The 19658-nt window shown below is 41.7% G+C and overlaps 1 protein-coding gene across 3 annotated transcripts in view; it reads right to left on the minus strand.

The window, feature by feature from the left end:
• Fam135b (family with sequence similarity 135 member B) overlaps window positions 1-19658 on the minus strand; it is a 285796-nt gene that overhangs the window by 66392 nt on the left and 199746 nt on the right. For all 3 annotated transcript variants that reach the window (XM_052747946.1, XM_052747947.1, XM_052747948.1), the window contains exon 7: window positions 14269-14395. In XM_052747946.1, coding sequence (XP_052603906.1) covers window positions 14269-14395 — 127 coding nt within the window. The remainder of the gene's footprint in view (window positions 1-14268; window positions 14396-19658) is intronic.

A 19658-nucleotide genomic window follows, 5' to 3' on the forward strand; every position in this document is an offset into this window, starting at 1 on the left:
AAAGAGATGAGCTGGGAAACTGCTGTGTTAGCCAATCGGAAGCAATTATGATGATGCTCAGGCAGTGGAGGAAGGCAAGTAAGAGATATGAAAACAATAGGAATCAGTCCATCTGAGGTGTCAGAAAATGGGTTGGGGATGGTTCTGAGGTTTCTGGTGAAGCAGTTAACAAACCACTTAGGGAAAATTTCAGGAAACAAGAAAATGTCCCCACAGATCTCTATTCCAGCAGCTCCATTCCAAATCCTCATATAATAGGTCTTGAGACAGCTATTCCTCAATTACATTTTTCTCCTATCTGTAAAACAGAAATACTAATAGCTCCCTGGCAGAGTGCTAGAGCAGGATAAATCAGAATATGTCTAAAGATGCTTAACATGGTTAGAGGTTGGAGAACAGTAAAGATTCAATACTACATTTTAGCAAATACTATTCTTCAGTGTAAATAAGTCTAACCTAAATGTTATCCATGCAGCCATATCTTTTTATAACTATAAATCTACTACCATAGCCACTTGAGAAAAATATTTTATGAATTCACTGTTCGGACCCAGAGCAAACATAGAACTAGACTTGTCTTAAGTCCAGGGTCCATTCTCTAGTACATAGAAAATCCTCAGCAAGTAATCCCACTGTCATGTTGCCAGGTTCCCAATGTGTGAAGTGCTATGGCCATTAAATGAAGCAAGAGGATGCAAACACTTTGGGACCAGAAGAACACTTCAGAAACCAAGTCATGTGTTGTCCTTGCTGGAAGCATCAAAGTTAATTTGCAGCAAGTTCAACTGATGCCCTTTGGTAAGCTACCTGGACTCCCCACTCTCTCACCTAGCCTCCTTTCTACAAATGACTCAGGTACTAAAAGCCACTTTCTCTCAACCTGGAGCAAACATTGATTTGTGTGAAAGTTCTCTTGGGAAAGAGAATGAGATCAGTATGGAACATAATTCTCTAAGCTACCCTGATAGGCAATTCAGGGAGGCAGTGGTAATTGTGAACGGTGAGGAATGAGGTCACTCTCTACTGATAAATGCTGGAGCCGACTGTGAAGCTGAATGGCACAGCTGACATACTCCAATATGTGTGCCTGTAGACAAGGCGACTGTCTGCGTTGGGAATGATCTAAATGCCTGGATCCAAGAGGGTCACACTTCTTGCCTACACTAGAAGTAGGAAGGAGGTTCTATGTGGGCAGGTGGTTGTGAGGTTCTTGATGTTGATTAAACTAGATGGTTCACATGGGGTTGTTTATAAGCAAAGCATAATTGTGCATAGATGCTCAAATATCATAGTGAAACATTATTTTGTATGTTAACTGTGGTGGTTTGAATAAGAATGTCCCCCATATGCTCGTACATTTGAATATCTACTCATCACAGAGTGGTGCTATTTGAGAAGGATTAGAAGGCATGGCCTTGTTAGAGGAAGTGTGTCATTGGGGTGGGATTTGTGGCTTTCAAAAGCACATGCTAGGCCTAGATATTCTCTCTCTCTCCCTCCCTCCCCCCCCCTTTCTCCTTGTAGATCAGGATGTAGCTCTCAGCTACTATTCCATCACCATGATTGCCATCATGCCCCCTGCCATGAAGATAATGAACTGACCTCTGAAACTGTAGGCAATTCCCCAATTAAATGCTTTCGTTTATAAGATTTGCCTTGGTCACGGTGTTTCTTCATAGCAATAGAACAGTGACTAAGACATTAACTGAAAATTAATAATAAAAATAATTTAAAAAGTCAGTTTAATTAAAACAAACTAGAAACAGGACCTCATGGGAAGTGAAAGGAGACTATCCAGAGTAGGAAACAAAAGATGATGGGGGTGTGATTATGATAAATGTACACTATACAAATACATGAAAATATCATAATATAATTCTATAAGTAATGTACATCAATAAAACATACTTTCCACAGGGTAAATAAAAAATGACCACAAGAAAAATCTCTATATAAAGTTATTAATAACAAGATTTATAGTCATTGGAGGAGAGGAGAAATTTAAATAAGAGTTGATGTATCTCATAAATTTAGGGCTAGGGATTGTCAGAGAACCAGTGCCATTTGTATACCTGGTATGTATTGATGAATAAATGTGCATGTAGATAATGATTAATTTAGAGAGAGAGGTCTTCAGTTTGCATTAAAGTGAACAATATGTGCAGGGAGATGATCTCTGCACTGGGTATAAAGGAAAGGAATGCAGACAAAGCCTTTCTGGACAAATAGTACTTTTTCTGGATCCGAGAGCCCCATCAAGGAGAAAAAGAAATAATAATAATGAGGAATTATCTCGTGGTTGAGAAGCAAACATAGGGACAGCTGATATTCTAGGGACAGAAATGGCACAGGCTGTGGTATCTACCAACTTATCACAGCTTACCACAGCTGTGTGACCAAGAACAAACTGCACAAATGCAGTTTGCTGATGCTTGTGTTACTGGAACAGTTCTAACCACACAGTTGTTGTGAGGGCTAAATATGCCATCTGTCACCATTTTGGTTATCACCAAGATTCTGAAAAGCATACCCACTGAGGTCCAAAGTCTGAAAATTTTGTCTACAATCTCTGTTTACATAAACAATAATTAAGTGGGAAATGTGATTTATGGCTAGAATTACCTACATGCTTTCACACGATTATATCTAGACAATAAAACATTAGTTCAAAGAGCCCTTGGCCTAAGAGCTAGCAGAGCCATGTTTCAATTCTTACATTTCCCATGAATATGAGAAACTTTCCCTGTTCCTCTTTTTCCTGGGGTTATTAATGTGAGTTTTCTCCCACATGGACAATGCTGAGGATATGTCAGTATTTTGAAAATCCATAGTCCCTTTTGTCATAAAGTGTGAAAGCAAGGGAGACATAATGGGACACAAGAAGTTTGAAGCCGCTATGAAACACCCATGGTAGACATTCACAGAGCTTGGGGGTTAATCCTTGGTAGCTTTTTAAATATAAGTAATTAAAATACTATACCAACTATTACCTCTCCATTTCAAATAGTGAGACCAGTAATGAAGACATATCTAACCCCCATATTAAGCATTTTAATAAAAAATTAGTGTTCATGGGGATATGATAATTTAATTACTTCTAAATACACACAAGTAAAGAGACTTTGGGGGAAAATAAAACTGAATCCATATAAGTGTAGTTCTTGAGTTAACTGAATATCATTTATGCATATGAAAATATAGTAATATTTTTCTTTCTAGTGCTTCTAATTGTAGCTAAAGAAAATTAAAAACAGCAGAAGGAGAAACCGGAGAAAATTGTTACAATTTATGCAATATTTACTGTATGTCAATCACCATAAGTGTCTTAACCATGAGGATGATCATGAAAGTGATCACAGGTCAATTGTGTACATATGCAAATGGAGTGAGTACTACAGAATTCTGTGGAGGTCAGTGAGCATTTGAGCTCAAGTCAACAGCCCTTATGTAAAAAGGCACCTACTTCTCAATGCATTGGTTTTCTCATGTGTAGACAGATTTCCATGGATGCTACAGGACCCAGAAGAATACACACACACACACACACACACACACACACACACACACACACACACACACATATCAGATCAGCAACTCAGCCTAAGAAACTGCTTACCTGGCATAGGCAGTACACCCTTTGAGAAAGTTAAACTGAAACAAACTATGGGGGAAAGGTCACTTCTAAAAATCCAAGAGTAAACGTAAGTTGGGATGATTTCCATACATTTGCAGGCAGTGATAAATATCATGTACTTACTGGCCAGGCTAACCCAGCAAGTGTGGTTATCAGCAACTGCCAATAAAAATCACAGAGAGAACACTAGCAATTTGGTCTCCATGGAAACAGAAGGTAATATCCCATCCCTGTTCCTAGATGGATCTTTTATTATTTCAGTCTCTGAAAAGTGATATTTCAAGGTGATAGAAACTATCAAATATAGTCAATTATTCATAGCAATGGAGATAGAAAGCATGGGTCTTCAATGTTTCTCTGGCGCCGCTGATTTTTCAGGGAGAAAAGAGGATACTGGTGAGGGGAATGGCTGACACTCGGAGACTATATATCATAACTCCAGTTTTGCTAGAGTTGTTCAGCTCAGAACCTGACCCTCACAGCTTTTATCACAGAGTTGACTTCCTGCCTTTAGTCATTTAACAGAACAGCAGTTAATACCAGTGCCCAGAACCCTTATGAACTCAGTTATGACTCGGTGTGGGCAATGATTATTGTAAATATCATAAACTGTAAATGCTGGGATGGGGCTGCAAACATACCAAGGAAGTGCAGTTTAAGAAACAAAGATCAAGAAAACAACTGACAACAAATGGTAGGAAGGATGTGGGGAAAAGGGGGGACCCTCATTCACTCTTGGTGGGATAGAAGCTGGTGCATCCACCCTCAAAATCAGTGTGGAAAATTCTTCAAAAAGCTGAAAGTGATGTGAGAGTGTGAGATTCTCTTCTAAGATATATGACCTCACTCTCCTTGAGAATCTGGCTAGGTTCCCAGTACTAGGCATGACTGTTCAGTGGACCTTAAGTCCAGTTAGACACCTGTTGGCCCCCACAAACATGTGAGTACCACTTATTTCACCTTTTGTATTTATTCCATGCTGGTCATTGTTCTGATTCATAGGTGTTGCAGCTGGATAGGATGGTTTAATTGCTTCCCTCCCTTGGCATCTCAGATAATATTTTCTGGAACCACGGAAGCTAAATGACAGGAAAGACGCTTTTGTGTGAGAGCCAGCTATCAACAATAAGAGCCCACCCTCAATCCCTGAGAGGCCACCAAGGGCCACATCAAGGTCCATATTGTTTGGGAAGTCACTTGGGCAATTCTGACCAACCATCCAAAAGGAGGTTTCTTATGCCTGGTACTGAGGTTTTTGTTTGTTTGTGCTTCTTGTGAGGAATATTGTCAGCTCAAGTGATTTGCATACATAATTCCTTACAGCATTCTAAATCATATTCTTTTTGTTGTTGTTGTTTGTTTGTTGTTTTTTTTTGTTTTTTGTTTTTTAGAGACAGGCTTTCTCTGTGTAGTTTTGGAGCCTGTCCTGGATATCACTCTGTAGACCAGGCTGGCCTCAAACTTACAGAGATCCACCTGGCTCTGCCTCCCAAGTGCTGGGATTAAAGGCATGCGCACCACCACTGCCCAGCTTCTAAATCATATTCTTATACCCACAAGTAAATGAACTACCACCCTTCATCAAAGACCCCTCTCTTTAAATAAAATGGAGACCATCACAGAAGACAATTGAACACAATTCAGAGATCAACAAACTGTGGGGGAGCCCAGCCCCAGTGGATACACTTACATTATAGCTCCTGTGTCTATGGCTCAGGGAACATTGCAGAATAGGCGGTGGAAAGATTGTAAGAGTTATAATATCAGGAAGTCATCTATGAAAGTCTCTTCTAGAAATGGCTACACCAACAAGACTAGAACAAGGATAGTGTCAATAGACATGCTAGTGTGAAAAAGAAATTTTCTCCCACAGTCCCACATCTTGACAAAGAACTCTACAGGCAACTAATGACTCCTGGAAGAAAGAAAATTAGCCCCTTCCAGGGATGAGCTCCCATCCAGGATGTCCAGTGCAGGATAGGTAGCCCTGAAACCATATACATACAAACAATAAAATGAACCCAGCAGGTTGTATTTAAATATTTGTGCACATACACACACAATAACAATGATCAAAGAAAAAGAGGCCATTAACTTGATAGTAGAGGGGCCACATGAGAATGGATAGAGAAAGGGGACCTGAAGGCCTGGAGGGAGGAAAGGGGATATGAAAAGAGTTGTTATTCTATATCAATTAAAAACTATTTTTTAAAAAGTTAAAAGTATGTATACCCTATGACCCATCTTTACTCCTCCTTGGTATATGCTTAAAAAGTCTCAACATCTTACTCTACAGATACCTACTCAGCCATATTCATGGCTGCTTTATTCACAATAACTAAGGAATGAAAACAACCTAAATGTCCCCCAGCTGATTAATGGGGAATGAAAAGTTGTACCTATACATAACAGAATATTGTTAAACTGCAAAGAAAAAAATGAAATTTGTTGGATAATTGGATGAAATTTAAAAGGATCATATTGAGTGAAGTAATCCAGACCCAGAAAACAAATGCCATATGTTCTCTCTTATTTATGGATCCTAGTGATGGAGCTTTAGATTGGAGTAGTCAAGATGGAGTAACCACAGATACCAGTAAAGTAACAAGGGACCATGGGAGGTGGGGAGGAGCCCTAGGAAAAGGGGTAGTAGGGCACGAAGGCTACTATGCCAAAAAAAGAAAAATGGGGAAGGTGTGCTTTGTCTGGGGAGCTGAGAGGCAGGGCCACACAGAGGGAAAGGGATAAAAGAACACAAAAGATGACTGAAAGCCACAGGGAGATATTATTTTATGATTACTTAAAACACATATATAATATATGTAAGTGTACAAGTAACATTCACAGGTACTTGCAAGCAACACACATGCACCTGTATACAGAGAGAGACAGAGAGAGAGAGAGAGAGAGAGAGAGAGAGAGAGAGAGAGAGAGAGAGAGAGAGAGAGACTAAAACCTGGATTAAGGTAATACAAAAGGAATAGTTTCAGGCATTCACATATCAGCGTAAATCAATATTGCTAATTCCCCTCAGTAGGAAGCTAGCTCATGGTCAAGCCCATACAATTTATGAGAGAAGATTTTCAAATCTACTTTGCCGCAGCTTCTCTCCTTTCTACTGTCACCATACCTCTGCCATCTGTGTCTGTCTCTCCTCTGCTTTAATAACCTTTTTTTTCCTTTTGCCTCTGGCCACCACTCCACTCTTTCTGGGCTCGCTGCAACAGCATCCATCCTTGCCTCTTTGCCCTAAACTGTAGGTACCACCAATCAGTACTCCACATGCAAGGATGATGATAAAGAGTATCTTTTGAGTCCCAGATTATAGTCTGTTTATGACCTCTCTGTGCTAACCTGGTTCACACAGCCCCAGACCATCAGGTTATAGTCTGTTTATGACCTCTCTGTGCTAACCTGGTTCACACAGCCCCATACCATGAGATTATAGTCTGTTTATGACTTCTCTGTGCTAACCTGGTTCACATGGCCCCAGACCATCAGGCTGTGACAGGAGAATAGAGGCTGGGAAAGCTATATGAAGGATACAATATAAAAGAAACCAGTAGGCAGAGAAAGCCTGGAAGCCCCTCCCCACCTGGCCTTCAGACAACAAACAGAACATGTTCAATAAAAGCCCCAAACCCAAACTATACAAAGTTGGGTGCTGTGTAAATACCATGGAAAGTGCCATGCCATTCCAGGCTCAGTTCTTATAAACATCTGCTTTTCCCTTAGCTCACTACCCTACCCCATTCTCCAGGGTATTTGATTTTTATGAATGAACGCTTCTATTTCCAGCCAGGTGGCCCTGATCTAATTCTATGCTGTGAAGGACACATCAGCAGTCTCAAACACAGGCCTACAATAGGGCCACTCATGGCATTCCCAGCCCTTTGACTGGCCACACTGGCCTCCTTGGAATTTCCAAATGAAGCATTAAACACGTGTGTTATCCAGGTGAAGACACACCTTGTGACTATGGGGCTAAAATGCAGGCTCATCCATCCAATGAGGATCAAGCATTGACATGGTTACTTATTGAGGAGGCACCCGTTGCTGACCAGTCAGTCCTGAATGGAGAATGTGAGATAGCATGGCCTGAGCTGCGCACTCTGGAGATGAGCAGGGCAGAGGTGAGTCTAAATACAGAGAATGTTAGAGCCCCACACAGTTCTACTGGGTTCATGCTCCAGCTGGTATTCTTCAGTCATTAGATTGATAGTTGCTCCAGGCAGGTGATGTAAATAACTGCGCTTAGCAAACAGATGACTTCTGTGAACAGGTAGGTGGGTGGATGGTGATTGCCATCACACTGCCTTGGGGTAATCACCGAGAAAGCATAAGGCAGAAGGTAGGAAGAGATGGAAAATGCTTTGCCATCACAAGTTGCAGACAACCTCACATTCAAGCAGATTCCATTCTCCCAATAGAGACACAGAGGCAGGACTGGAGTAAACACTTATAGGGACCCCACAGGGGAAATGCTACATTAGCCCCACCCTGGTGCTCACTCCAAGTCTGTTGCTCTTGCCTGTAGCCTTGCTGATCTTTTGCCTCAAATTTATTCAGCACCTTTTTAAGTATCTGCATGTACTGGGAGACATGCTGGGCCAATGAGATCATGGGCCACACTGGATAGTCTGTGAAAGGTGCAATTTTCACCCTGTGACCTGTGATAGGAGCTAGTTAGGAACAAGGCATCCTGGGGCAGTCATGTGAAATCAGGTTAGCATCCAGTAACAGGAGTATAACGTGTAAATAAGTATGACACACAATAAATACCTTACAGTTTGGATACAAAGCCTGTTATCACAGATGCATGTGCTCCTTTAGAAATGGCCCATGGAATTACACTGAACTAATTAACTGCCCAACTTAGCCCATATGCCATACAACAACCTCTTACTTTTTCTGCATGATTTTGTTAACCAGACAGTAGTTTAAATGAGAAAAACGTTAGCCATTTTACATCCATGGGGAAAACACAGCAATGGTCACCATTCTCATTCTTAAAATATTCAAAACCCATTAGCTTTTTAACTACAAAACCTTTTTAAAAATAACTATGCTTTGGTGTTGTTTTTTTTTTTTTCTGGTCTTTCTGATCATGACATTTTTCTTTTACTTTTTACAATTCAAATGAGAATGCTTAATATGAGATCCACCTTTTTAACAAAACTGTAAACACACAGAGCAGGATAGAGTGAAGGACAGCTCTGTGCAACAGCTCTTGGGGACCCTCTCTCATCACATAAGATCAAAACCTCTTCTCCTTCTCCACAGTCCCTAGTGACCTCCCCTGACCCATTCCTCTCCATGTGCTGGGCTGTAGCTATATCACATAGTGTTTTTTCCTGCGATTGACTTAAGTCCTAGAACATGATCCTAAAAGACACTAAGGACCCTGAGCAGCCAGTTCTACCGTGAGAGGAGGATGAAGCAGGAAGTATCACACACAGCCTTGGATTTCAGAATGGAGAGTGGAATTATAGGGACTAACCCAGTGCGTTACAGTCATAGACACTACATAGACACCAACTGAACAGAGCCGCAAGCCCACCCCAGATCATTCGATATAGTAAGCAGGTTCCATTTTTTTCACAGAACTCAGATTGCCATAATACACCTTTAAAAATAACAGAAATCTCAGCAATAAATTCTCTCTGTCACTGAATAGTGCCAAGGCCACACAATGGGGCAAGGATAGTCGTTCACACAAATAGTGTTTGAAAACAACATGATATCCATACATAAAAGATCTGATCCATACTTAACTTATTTCTTACTCCATACACTATAATCATCTCCAGTGTATTGAAGAATGTAGTGTCAGACCAGAAACTATAAGAGCCTTGTAGAAAATGTAAAGGGAAACTTGAGGACATTTATATTGGTGATGCAGCATGGCAGCCAGAGGGAAGAGACAAATGGGACTGGGCTAAACAAGGCTCCTTTCTGCAAAGGGAAGCCATGCAGTGCAGACACAATGGAGGAAACAGAGGAAACAATTTCAACTTTGATTTGATGAAGAGTTTATACCCAAACTGTATAAGGAACTCCTGTAACTAAACAAAAAAAATTAAATAATTAAACATAAGCAAATTTACAAACAGGCAAATTGTTTAAATGGACATTTCTCTAAAGAGGATGGAGGAGGGGGCCAACGAGTATATGAAAATGTTTTAGCACGAGTCATCATCAGTGAAATGCACATGAAAACCACAAGGCAGCAGCTCAACAAATGCACTCTGGGGAAACACACACAGGTACATGTAGCTGGAGTTTTCTCTCCGGGTCCTGCCAATCCCCGGAAGTCCCTTAGCCCACTTATAAAATAAATATACAGGTGCTTATATTATTTAAACTGCTCAGCCATTAGCTCAGGCCCATCATTGTCTAGCTCTCACTCTTATATTCAGCCCATTTCTATTAATCTATACTTTGCCACGTGGCTCGTGACTTACTGGTACCTTACATCTTCCTTGTCCTGGCGGCGGGCTGAAGCAGCCCCCCCCTTCCCTTCCTGTTCCCTCAATTCTCCTCTCTGTTAGTCCCGCCTATACTTCCTGTCTGGCTACTGGCCAATCAGTGTTTTATTTATTAACACATTTGCCATAAAGAACATCCCACAGCAGGTACGCACAAGTATATAAAGAGAAGCGAGACCCGCACAGGGGAACTCAATCAATGAAAGACAGATAGCTATATATCATCTGGCATTCCACTCACCTGGTGTCAGGGGGCAGGTGGGAAATGACATCTTAAGGGAGAGCAGATGGCTGTAGGTGTGAACTAAAATGACCCACATCACACTTCTCATAGTTAAAGGGAAGGCTTGTTGTTGGTGATGGTGGTAGTGGTGGCTACAGTGATTTTGTGTAGGGGGGAGGTACGTGTGTGTTTGCACATTTGTGTGCACATGTGGAGTCCCGAAGTCCACATCAGAATTCTTCCTCTACTGACTCAAGTATATCTCAACTGACACAACTGTTTGAGGCAGTGACAGGGATACACCAATAGACACCGCAGAGAAATCCTAAAAGACTTCTAGAAAGTTCAGTTTTCTCTCTACATGTTGGGAAATTGATCTAGAGAGAGCAAGTGTCAGATCAATGTCACATAGGGGTTTAATACTGGAGCCAAGAGCAGAACTTTTCAATATTCCACCTACAAATCTATAGTCAGAGGAGTTGGCCTGACATTGATTTAAGCATACAGACAAAAAAGAAAATATCATATCAATAGAGGGTTTTCTCAGGGAATTTTGTGCCAAACTCTACTCCAGACCATTACAGGGTTTCACCATTTTGTCTCTTTAGAAGCCACTGAGGCTGTTCTAGCAACCACTGCAAGATGACTATCATCTCAAAAAGATTGAATAACTTCTCTAGTGCCATATGATTTTTAATAGGAAGACACACAAAATCTCAGGCCACAGCTCTAAATGCAAAGGTCAAATGTCAAGAAGGAATCGAGCCAGAGGACACAAGGATCTGAGACATGGGGCAGGTCCCACTACATCATGGTTCCTTACCTTCCTTGGATGTTATTTGTTCCAACAAGATCACTTTGCCACGAATCTCTGGTTTTTCCCAGGCCTCTGCCAGGAAAGGCTTACCGAGAGGAGCACCTGTTCCCTGATGCCTCCAGCTGATGCAGCAGCCCGTGCAGATTCTAGTACTATCTGCTAATGCCCTGGGCTTCTTGAGATTTGCATGCAAAGCTCCCAAGGGAATGCGGAACTAAGATTGGATTCTCTGCTTGGCAGCCTTGCCTGGTGGGAAGGTGCAGGGTGGGCACACTGCAATGACTCCACATAATTGGATGGGACCCAAATGGAAAACACACAAGAGGAGAACAGAACCCTGAAAACAACTCACTGAGCCAGCTTTCCAGAGCAAGCCCAGTGCCAAGACTTACAAGTCAGCCTTTCTCTCTGAACATATGAAAGACAGGCACATTTAATTTTGACACAGAGCCCCAGAGGCAGCCAAGAAAAAGTGGAAAAACAAACAAACAAACAAACCCCCACTATACTGTCTCATCTGTCTGCCAAGCCCAGTTCTGTATGGTATTTACACATACACATCTCTGAAATCTTCCTTAAAGACAGTCCCCATTTCACAGCTGCACAAACTGAGTTTCTGTTAAGCACCAAGTTTCCATAAATTGTATTTGTCACAGCCGGTGACACATTATAACAGTCTCAAGCAGTATGTTAGGTCTTGAATAAAAGTTCAGTGGGCTGGAATGTTCTACAGTGTTCACTGCCCTGCCCAGTGCTGGTTCTGGGGTGTTTGCAATCTCCCAACATAGACTATCACACTATGGCTCCCTCCCTTACTTTTTGTCTGCTACAGTGAGTGACCTTTCTCCTGAATCTCTAGCTGTTCAACTCTGAACCAGCATGATACACACAATTGTTTCAACCTTCCATTCAGCATATATTGCTTGAGCATGGGTTTTGTAGGGCAGGTGTCTTGGTAGGTCCTAGGGGAAGAAGCTAAATGAGATGGCCCCTACTCTGAGCTATGCAGAGCTCCTGCATAGGAGAGCCAAAGATCCTTCAAGCATTTGAGAAATCCGACAACACCATTTCAGCAGTGATGGCACAAATGGTTTTGGCTGATGCAAATAGCACTGACCACCAGAGCACCAAGTAGATGGAGCATCATGACCCTTTCATACACTTGAATGGCATCAGCTAAGGACCTCATCATGTGAAGGACCTGCTGTAAGTGTTTTGAATTAGGCTGTGAATGCTAACAATTATCAATATCTCTGGCCATATTCCCTTGGGAAGTGTCTGAGCTGAAGGTTTTTAGGTGGTGAGTCCATTAGGGAGACTCTTTAAGCTACCACATAGTGCTATGAGAGAGGACAAGCTTGGCACAAGGAGAGTTGAACTGTGATTGGAAACTGGATTGAATGATTGTTCCTGTGTGACTGTCAGTTGTCAATGTCTCAGTAGCAAGGAAACTGGCAGATGACTTGGGGACATACCACACATCTACTGAGGGATGAGGGGTCTGTTGTGGGCATTGGGGGTGGAAAGCCTTCTATCCAGACCACACTCCATGCTGAAACATGAATTTGGTGATGCATAGGGAGGTAAAAGAAATGCCTGTGTTATGCTGGGGGACTCTTTTCTTTCCCTCACTCATTTGAGGCTCCTGTGTAGGAGGTAAGCACATTAGTTTCCAGGAAGTTTGGTGAGTGTCAGAGGTAATGAGGGTGTGCATTCATTCTGTTCTTATCATTCTCTAATGCCAGCTCCATGCATGAGAACAAGCCCTACCATGGGTTCAGTTCCCCATCCTTCCAGGGGAATCGTGGCTGTCCCCCTTCAGAGACCTAAGGATCATGAAAACATGTGACACGGCAGCTTAACCTGGATAGAGATGTGACTAGGCTCACATTTGCAGCCAGATCCCCTGACTAGATCTCCAACTAGGGAAAATCCAGAAAAGCAGGGCATTTTACTTCATAGCCAGAACAGTTTGGCCCGAGAACATTCTGTTGCAGAAGGTGACAGGGCTGCCTAGGCACAGTCCTTCACATGCCTGCCACTGGCTTAACCATGATAAATTTATTGTGTCTACTTGTCTGGGTCATGGGGTGTGTAGATGTTTGGTTAAACATTGTTATGGCTGTCAGGATGGTTGTCTCTGAGAATTGTTTGAACTGAACAAAAGGCCTACCTGAGGGAAAGAGATCTCCTTCCCCCACTGTGACAGAACTGGTTCAATCCATTGCATTTCCGACTATAACAAAGCAAAGAGTTGTTTTTCATAAGTGATAATGTTATTCAGCTTCTGGAAAAAGACTTGGCCTAGAGTTCTGCCATCAACTCTCCTTGCTCTCCAGCTTGGTGAGGCAGATTTTCATCCTTCTCAGCCTCTAGAATCATTTGAGTCAATTCATTACAACAATGAAGGAATCGTTGCTATTGGTTCTATACCTCTGGGCAACCCTGAGTAATACTGGCTGCTTACGTCTGAATAATACACTAATAAAATGTCTCATGTGTTAAGGAGCAATACAGACAGTGATGAGAGAAGAGTAGTGGCAGGTATTTCTTGGAAAAAGCAAAGGGAGTGGAAAGGTAGACATATTTATTTATTAAGCAGATCCTAACCACCAGGTACTAGGCAAAGAACTTTACATTTGTAACAACCTTGGGTACACATAATTGCACATGAGATTAGTGGCGCTTAGTGATGTCACTCTAGAGGTGGAGAGAGACAAACACAGAGAGATTAAAGAATTTTATCTGGATTTTAAAAGCAGGCATGACTCAAAGCCAACAGACATTCAATATCACCACATGGTGTGAAGGAAACATCCTTACAATAGTACCATCACCTAGCTTCTAGAGAGTTCTTATCTCCAAAAGGACTAGAAGTATAAGAGGGACCATAGGAGAAGAATATTCACTATGTCTACTACAGGGTTTGACACTCAGAATGCATCTGAGAGATGATTGTTGAGAAGTGAAATTTGAATTGACCATGAAAGAAATGTACAAACACTGCCCTAAAGAAACATTCGAAAGAAGAAGGAACCTCATAGGACACACTCTTTTAAGGTGAGAATTGCAGGTCTTGGGGTCATGGCTCCCATGCACACATTACCTCTGAGGAAGTCGGCTTGCAGTATCCAGCTCCAAAGACCAAGTTCTCCAGAGAAATAATAGGCTGTTCTGGTCCTGTGTCTGGGCCACCTTTCCCTAACCAGGAGCCTCTTCCTGGGCGAGTGAAACTAGAAATAATTGGAAGGGAAAAAAAGGAGGTGAGTAAAGCTATCATGTGTTAAATCAGCCCCCTGGGGGACCACAACTTAGGTGCTTGTGGTATATAGGTTTAGGTGTGTTCCAGCAGGAGGTTTTGGATGTTGTGATCCCAATGCTGTCTAATAGTTGGGTATTCTTGGATAGTACCCATCAATTAGTTGTACAGAGAGGTACCCTAACGCCTGTATGTCCATCAGCTGAGAGGTTGTTGAGGCAATGTTCTAGGGACTCATCATCCTGGGAGACAGATAGAAAGAGCTCCTGACCAAAGTAGAAGGACCACCCCCAAGTTAATCATGCTGTTGAGAGCTACTTCTGCCCTCATGGGATCATTCCCTGGCATGAGCTCCTTCTAGCCTCAGCCCCTCCCTGCTTCTACTTGCCTTCCTATGGAAGATGTAAAACAGCATTCATCTCCATAATCCATGCAAGAATCCTGCAATATGTCCTAGATTACTGTAATCAATAAAGCATTCGATATTATCTATGCTACCTGGGAATGATGTAATCTCTTCAAGAGAAATACGTGGGTTTTTGTCCAGTTCTGATTCATTATAAAGATCATCTGACAGATGTGCTGGCCATGATCAATCTCAAAGGAGATTTGGCAATGTGATGAGATCATGTGGCCTTATCATATTTGGGTATATGGTCATTCCCTCTAACTCAACCTTTTTTTTCCCCTCCAATAACAAATAAGAAAAAAAAAAACTGCTTACACTGAGTTTCCCTTTCTTTCGGATATCTATTAAAACTGACTCAGATGAGATTTTATATATTCAGGATGGTATGTGAGATCGTGTCTTCTATATATAACAGGGAAGCTGCACTCAAGAAAACTCAAAAACACAGCTGCCTAAAGAAGGCTTGCACAGCCGGGCGGTGGTGGCGCACGTCTTTAATCCCAGCACTCGGGAGGCAGAGGCAGGCGGATCTCTGTGAGTTCGAGGCCAAGCCTGGTCTACAAAGCGAGTTCCAGGAAAGGCACAAAGCTACACAGAGAAACCCTGTCTCGAAAAAACCAAAAAAAAAAAAAAAAAAAAAAAAAAAAAAAAAAAAAAAAAGAAGAAGAAGGCTTGCACAATGAACATACCAGTCACCATGCCACTGTGCATGGATGAAATTTCACAAGGCCCTAACCCTAGGTGAAGAGCTACAGGCAACTAATAACTGCTAAGACAGGGAGAATCATTCATATGATTCTCCTGATAGGTTATCCAATACCAAGTGGCCATCCCTAAGCATATATATATGCTTACACACACATGTATGTATATATACATATATATCATACATATATTCATATATATATATATATATATATATATATATATATATATAAAAGCAATACTAAATGGACCCACCAGGCGTATAAATGTAATGGTAATAATTAAAGAAGAAAAGGTCATGAATATGAAAGGGACTTGGAGGGGACACAAGAGAAGTTGGAAAGGGTGAAAATAATGTAAATACAGTACTCACATATGAAGTTCCAAAGATATTAAAAATCTAATAGCTTATTTGGATGTATATTTTTTATTCTACAATTACCACTATATAGGTATGTTTTAATCTTCCAAAGAGACGAATAGTCTCTCACAGCAAATAAAAAAAAAGGTCTCCACCATAAATGTCCTCAGATGTCATCGTCTTTGCTCTTGTTGCTTAAGACAGCTGGGGCAGATTTCAGACAAGGAACTCATGTTTCTGGCAGCAATATTGGCAGCGAAATCAAGTTAAGGTTACATTTCTAGTTAATTCATATATTCAAATATTACTAGTCTCGTGCCACATGCCAGACAGTACATGAGATGTTAGAGTGGCAAGGTGGTAAATGTGTCAGCCTCACCTTAAGTACACATTGGTCTAGAAAGTGACTCAAATGAATAAGTCAGTGTTGGAATGTGATGGGAGATAAACAGTGGCCAATAAGCATAGAGGAAAAGTTTATGAAGTAAGCTGGGTGAACGGGCTAAGTACTCCAAAGTGGTATGCCACAGTAGACAACCACAATTATACAAAACTTAAACCAGCTAGCGGCACCACCTACATATTAGGACCTGGGCTAGATTTGAACTTCCCACTTCATCTCCTGACAGAGGATTAGTAATGCACTTGAGCCATGGGGCATCACAGAGACTCCTGATATTAGCAACAGTTACTTTTAAGTGTAAAGTGTAGTAAATAATGATATTGAATAAAGGCTAATAACTATTCTTGATAATATAACTGTATCAAAGTCACTCAGTCACAAACTACATATCCACATGTGTATTGGCTCATGGGACATCAATCTTTTTTAATTTAATAATAAAAAATCCTCCGGTTTTAATTGCAGTGTTATCATAAGTAATTTGAGGATAACTTAAAGCATGTAGGAGTAATATACACATTGGTTACAGGAAAACATAAAATTTCATAAGAATGCCTTGAGTTTCTGGGTATTTTGCTATCTTAGGATATCCTACCTTAGTGAGGGACAGTTGTATTATACTATACTAACACTATCTGAATTCGTTTTGTTTTGTTTTTTTGAGACAGGGTTTTATATATGCCAGCTTGGCCAAGTTCCTGATCCTCCTGCCTTGACTTCCTGAATGCTGGGATCACAGATGTGCCCCGCCACATCTGCCTTTGGATATGTACTGAACTCAAAGTTAAAGCAAGTTTACCATTCAGCCAGAAGGTGCTTGTAGGAACATTCTAGAAGAAAAAGAAATGCATGTACATAAAGAATCATGACACCTTCTCTGGGATATCTGCCAACAATGGCCTGAAATACTTGTTGTTTGATTATGCCTTTTAGTTGGTATTTCTACTGGAGGGAGCCCCTAGGAGACACTCAGTTTTACTATTTGAAGATTAAAGATTGGATTTTCTTTGGTCTTTCTCAGTGAAGGTTAAGGGTCTTCTGAGGTTAAATTTCGGTTCCACACCTGCTGCATCCTTGTTGGACCTAACTGAGGCTGTGAGAGTGCTTTTCTGGAAAAGCTGGTGCTTGCCCCATTTGACAGGTATTTCCCACAAGCTTAAAGGGTTCCCTTTGTTCCCAGGTACCATGTGTCAAGAAAGAAATTCTTCTTGCAACACCCAGAGAGTGGAAGGCGGTTCTATTTTTACCCCATCTGTGAAGTTTCGCTCTCCAGCAGCTGTGTGTGCTCCCATCTGGAAGGCTGCTGCCGATAAACTTGCAGAGTCTGCTCCTATCAAACAGTTAAACTTGCTGCTAAGACATCCCGGCTCCAAACCCACAGTTAGATACCGTCAGAGCTCCTAGCAGCACTAGGGGCAAAAGGTGATGTCCGGTGCTGGGAACCCTTTGGGCATCTCACTTGTCCTCCTGCCTGCCCTACTGACCCTCCTGCTTGGGGGAGCTTGAGAGGGATAAGTCTTGAGGATTGTTCTGAGGCACAAGCCTTCAGTGTCTCTGTATACTCAACTAATTTGTGTCCAACCCCTGGATACATCATTAATTACACTGTCAAAATCTGACTCCAATTACCTTCCCAAATTCAATTTTCACTGTCACACTCTCCTGTCCCCTGGATAGAACAATGTCTTCTGTAAAGCTTTCCTCTGAGTCACAAGGAGAGGTGCATATCCCTGTGCAGAAAGTTTCCTGTCATTTGTCAGTGCTAAATGGGTGGCCCAGAATATGGTGGGTGCTTTACAAAACTTAATCTCCTGGACACATCCATACCCGAGAGCTTCCCATGTGCTGTCATTGAGTCCTTCCAACATTCTCCTACTGCTGACTGAAAATGAATCCTACATGCTCAAGTGAACAGAGTTAGAAAGTAGAATCTCAGATTTGGCACTTGGGGCCACCCAGCCCTGAAACCCATTCTTCTAACTGCTACCTTGCCCAGGTCTTACCACTCAGTTTGGAAACTTACCACCTAGATTGCTTCCAGACCCTAAGTCTCTTTTAACCAGGGGTACAATACATTCATCTCAGAATTGCTAATTTCTGTATTTATTGCTTCAAGAGCCTTTATTACATACATATTCATCATGTGGGACACTCTACATGTTTTTTTTAAATTATATACAGCCATGATACCTGTTGGTTTATTGTCACAAAAATTATTTGTTTATATGTAAATTTATGTCTCTATATGGTGAAACAGATATCCAGAGATATATGATAAACTATTCAAAGATCTCCCAGAAAGTAAGTGAAGGAACTAAGCAGGCAGATGTGCCTTACTCTAGCTGCATGGGCATAGCTTACTCTTTGGGACCCAGAACCCCTGGAAGTGTCTCTTCCTTTCCCATCTGGGTTGCCTGGCATCCAGTTGAACAGTCTCCACCGATCTCAGGGCACACCTGCTCTGTCTCACCTTTGGCTCACTCTGATTTAACTCCTATGCAGGCTAAACCATAACACGTCCCAAACTTCCACCATGAAATCCAGTTCTCCCTTCTCTGTTTCACTTCATCTTAGCCAACAGCCACACCTACTCTCTTACTGGGCAATGCTTTTCATCCTAGTTACTCAATACATAGCCGGTTTCTCTATCAGTCTCATTTGGAATCTGAAATGACCCAGTTGGCCAGCAGCACCCAGAAAATTCATCCTCAGATGAATAAAATAGGGTCAAGGATAAAGTCACATCTCATTTTCGATTCCCAGACCCTAACCAACAATGGGCCTTTTAGGCTATGGACATTGTAAGAAGCGAGGACTCTGCTTTTTCTCACACACATGGGAACTCTTAGAAACTGTCTAGAGTATAGAAATTGGACAATTTTCCTTCCTCTGCGTTACAAGAATTTACCCCAAATGTGTCATTGCACATATGTGCAACTGTTTGTTCTCCCTGTTTTAAAATTGTCTAAATGTACATATTCAGCATATTCAGCCATCCTGGGACCATGATGGATAGCCATGCACAGCCCACTACAATAGCTCTCATGAGCTCTATCCCTTCCCTTGTAGAAGTAATGAAACCCAAGTTCTCCTCTGCACCTTGGGTGCATCTGTAGGCGAGTCAATGCAGGGCAATGGCAAACTATCTTACAAGCAGCCCAGCATTTGAGCAAACAGTGACTGGGGGAAGGAATAGATCTGGACCTTTGTTGTATAGTAGCCCTGTCCTCCCCTGGGATTCACGAAAACTTCACACGACTGGCCCTCGCTAATCTCAGTTGGTCACAAAATAACAAAAGACATGAATGTGTTAAAGGAACTTGTAGGGAAGAAAGGAGATTGACAGGAGTGAGATGGAG

Source organism: Peromyscus californicus, unplaced genomic scaffold (genome assembly GCF_007827085.1).
Source record: "Peromyscus californicus insignis strain IS unplaced genomic scaffold, ASM782708v3 Scaffold_20__1_contigs__length_68692818, whole genome shotgun sequence".
NCBI lineage: Eukaryota > Metazoa > Chordata > Mammalia > Rodentia > Cricetidae > Peromyscus > Peromyscus californicus.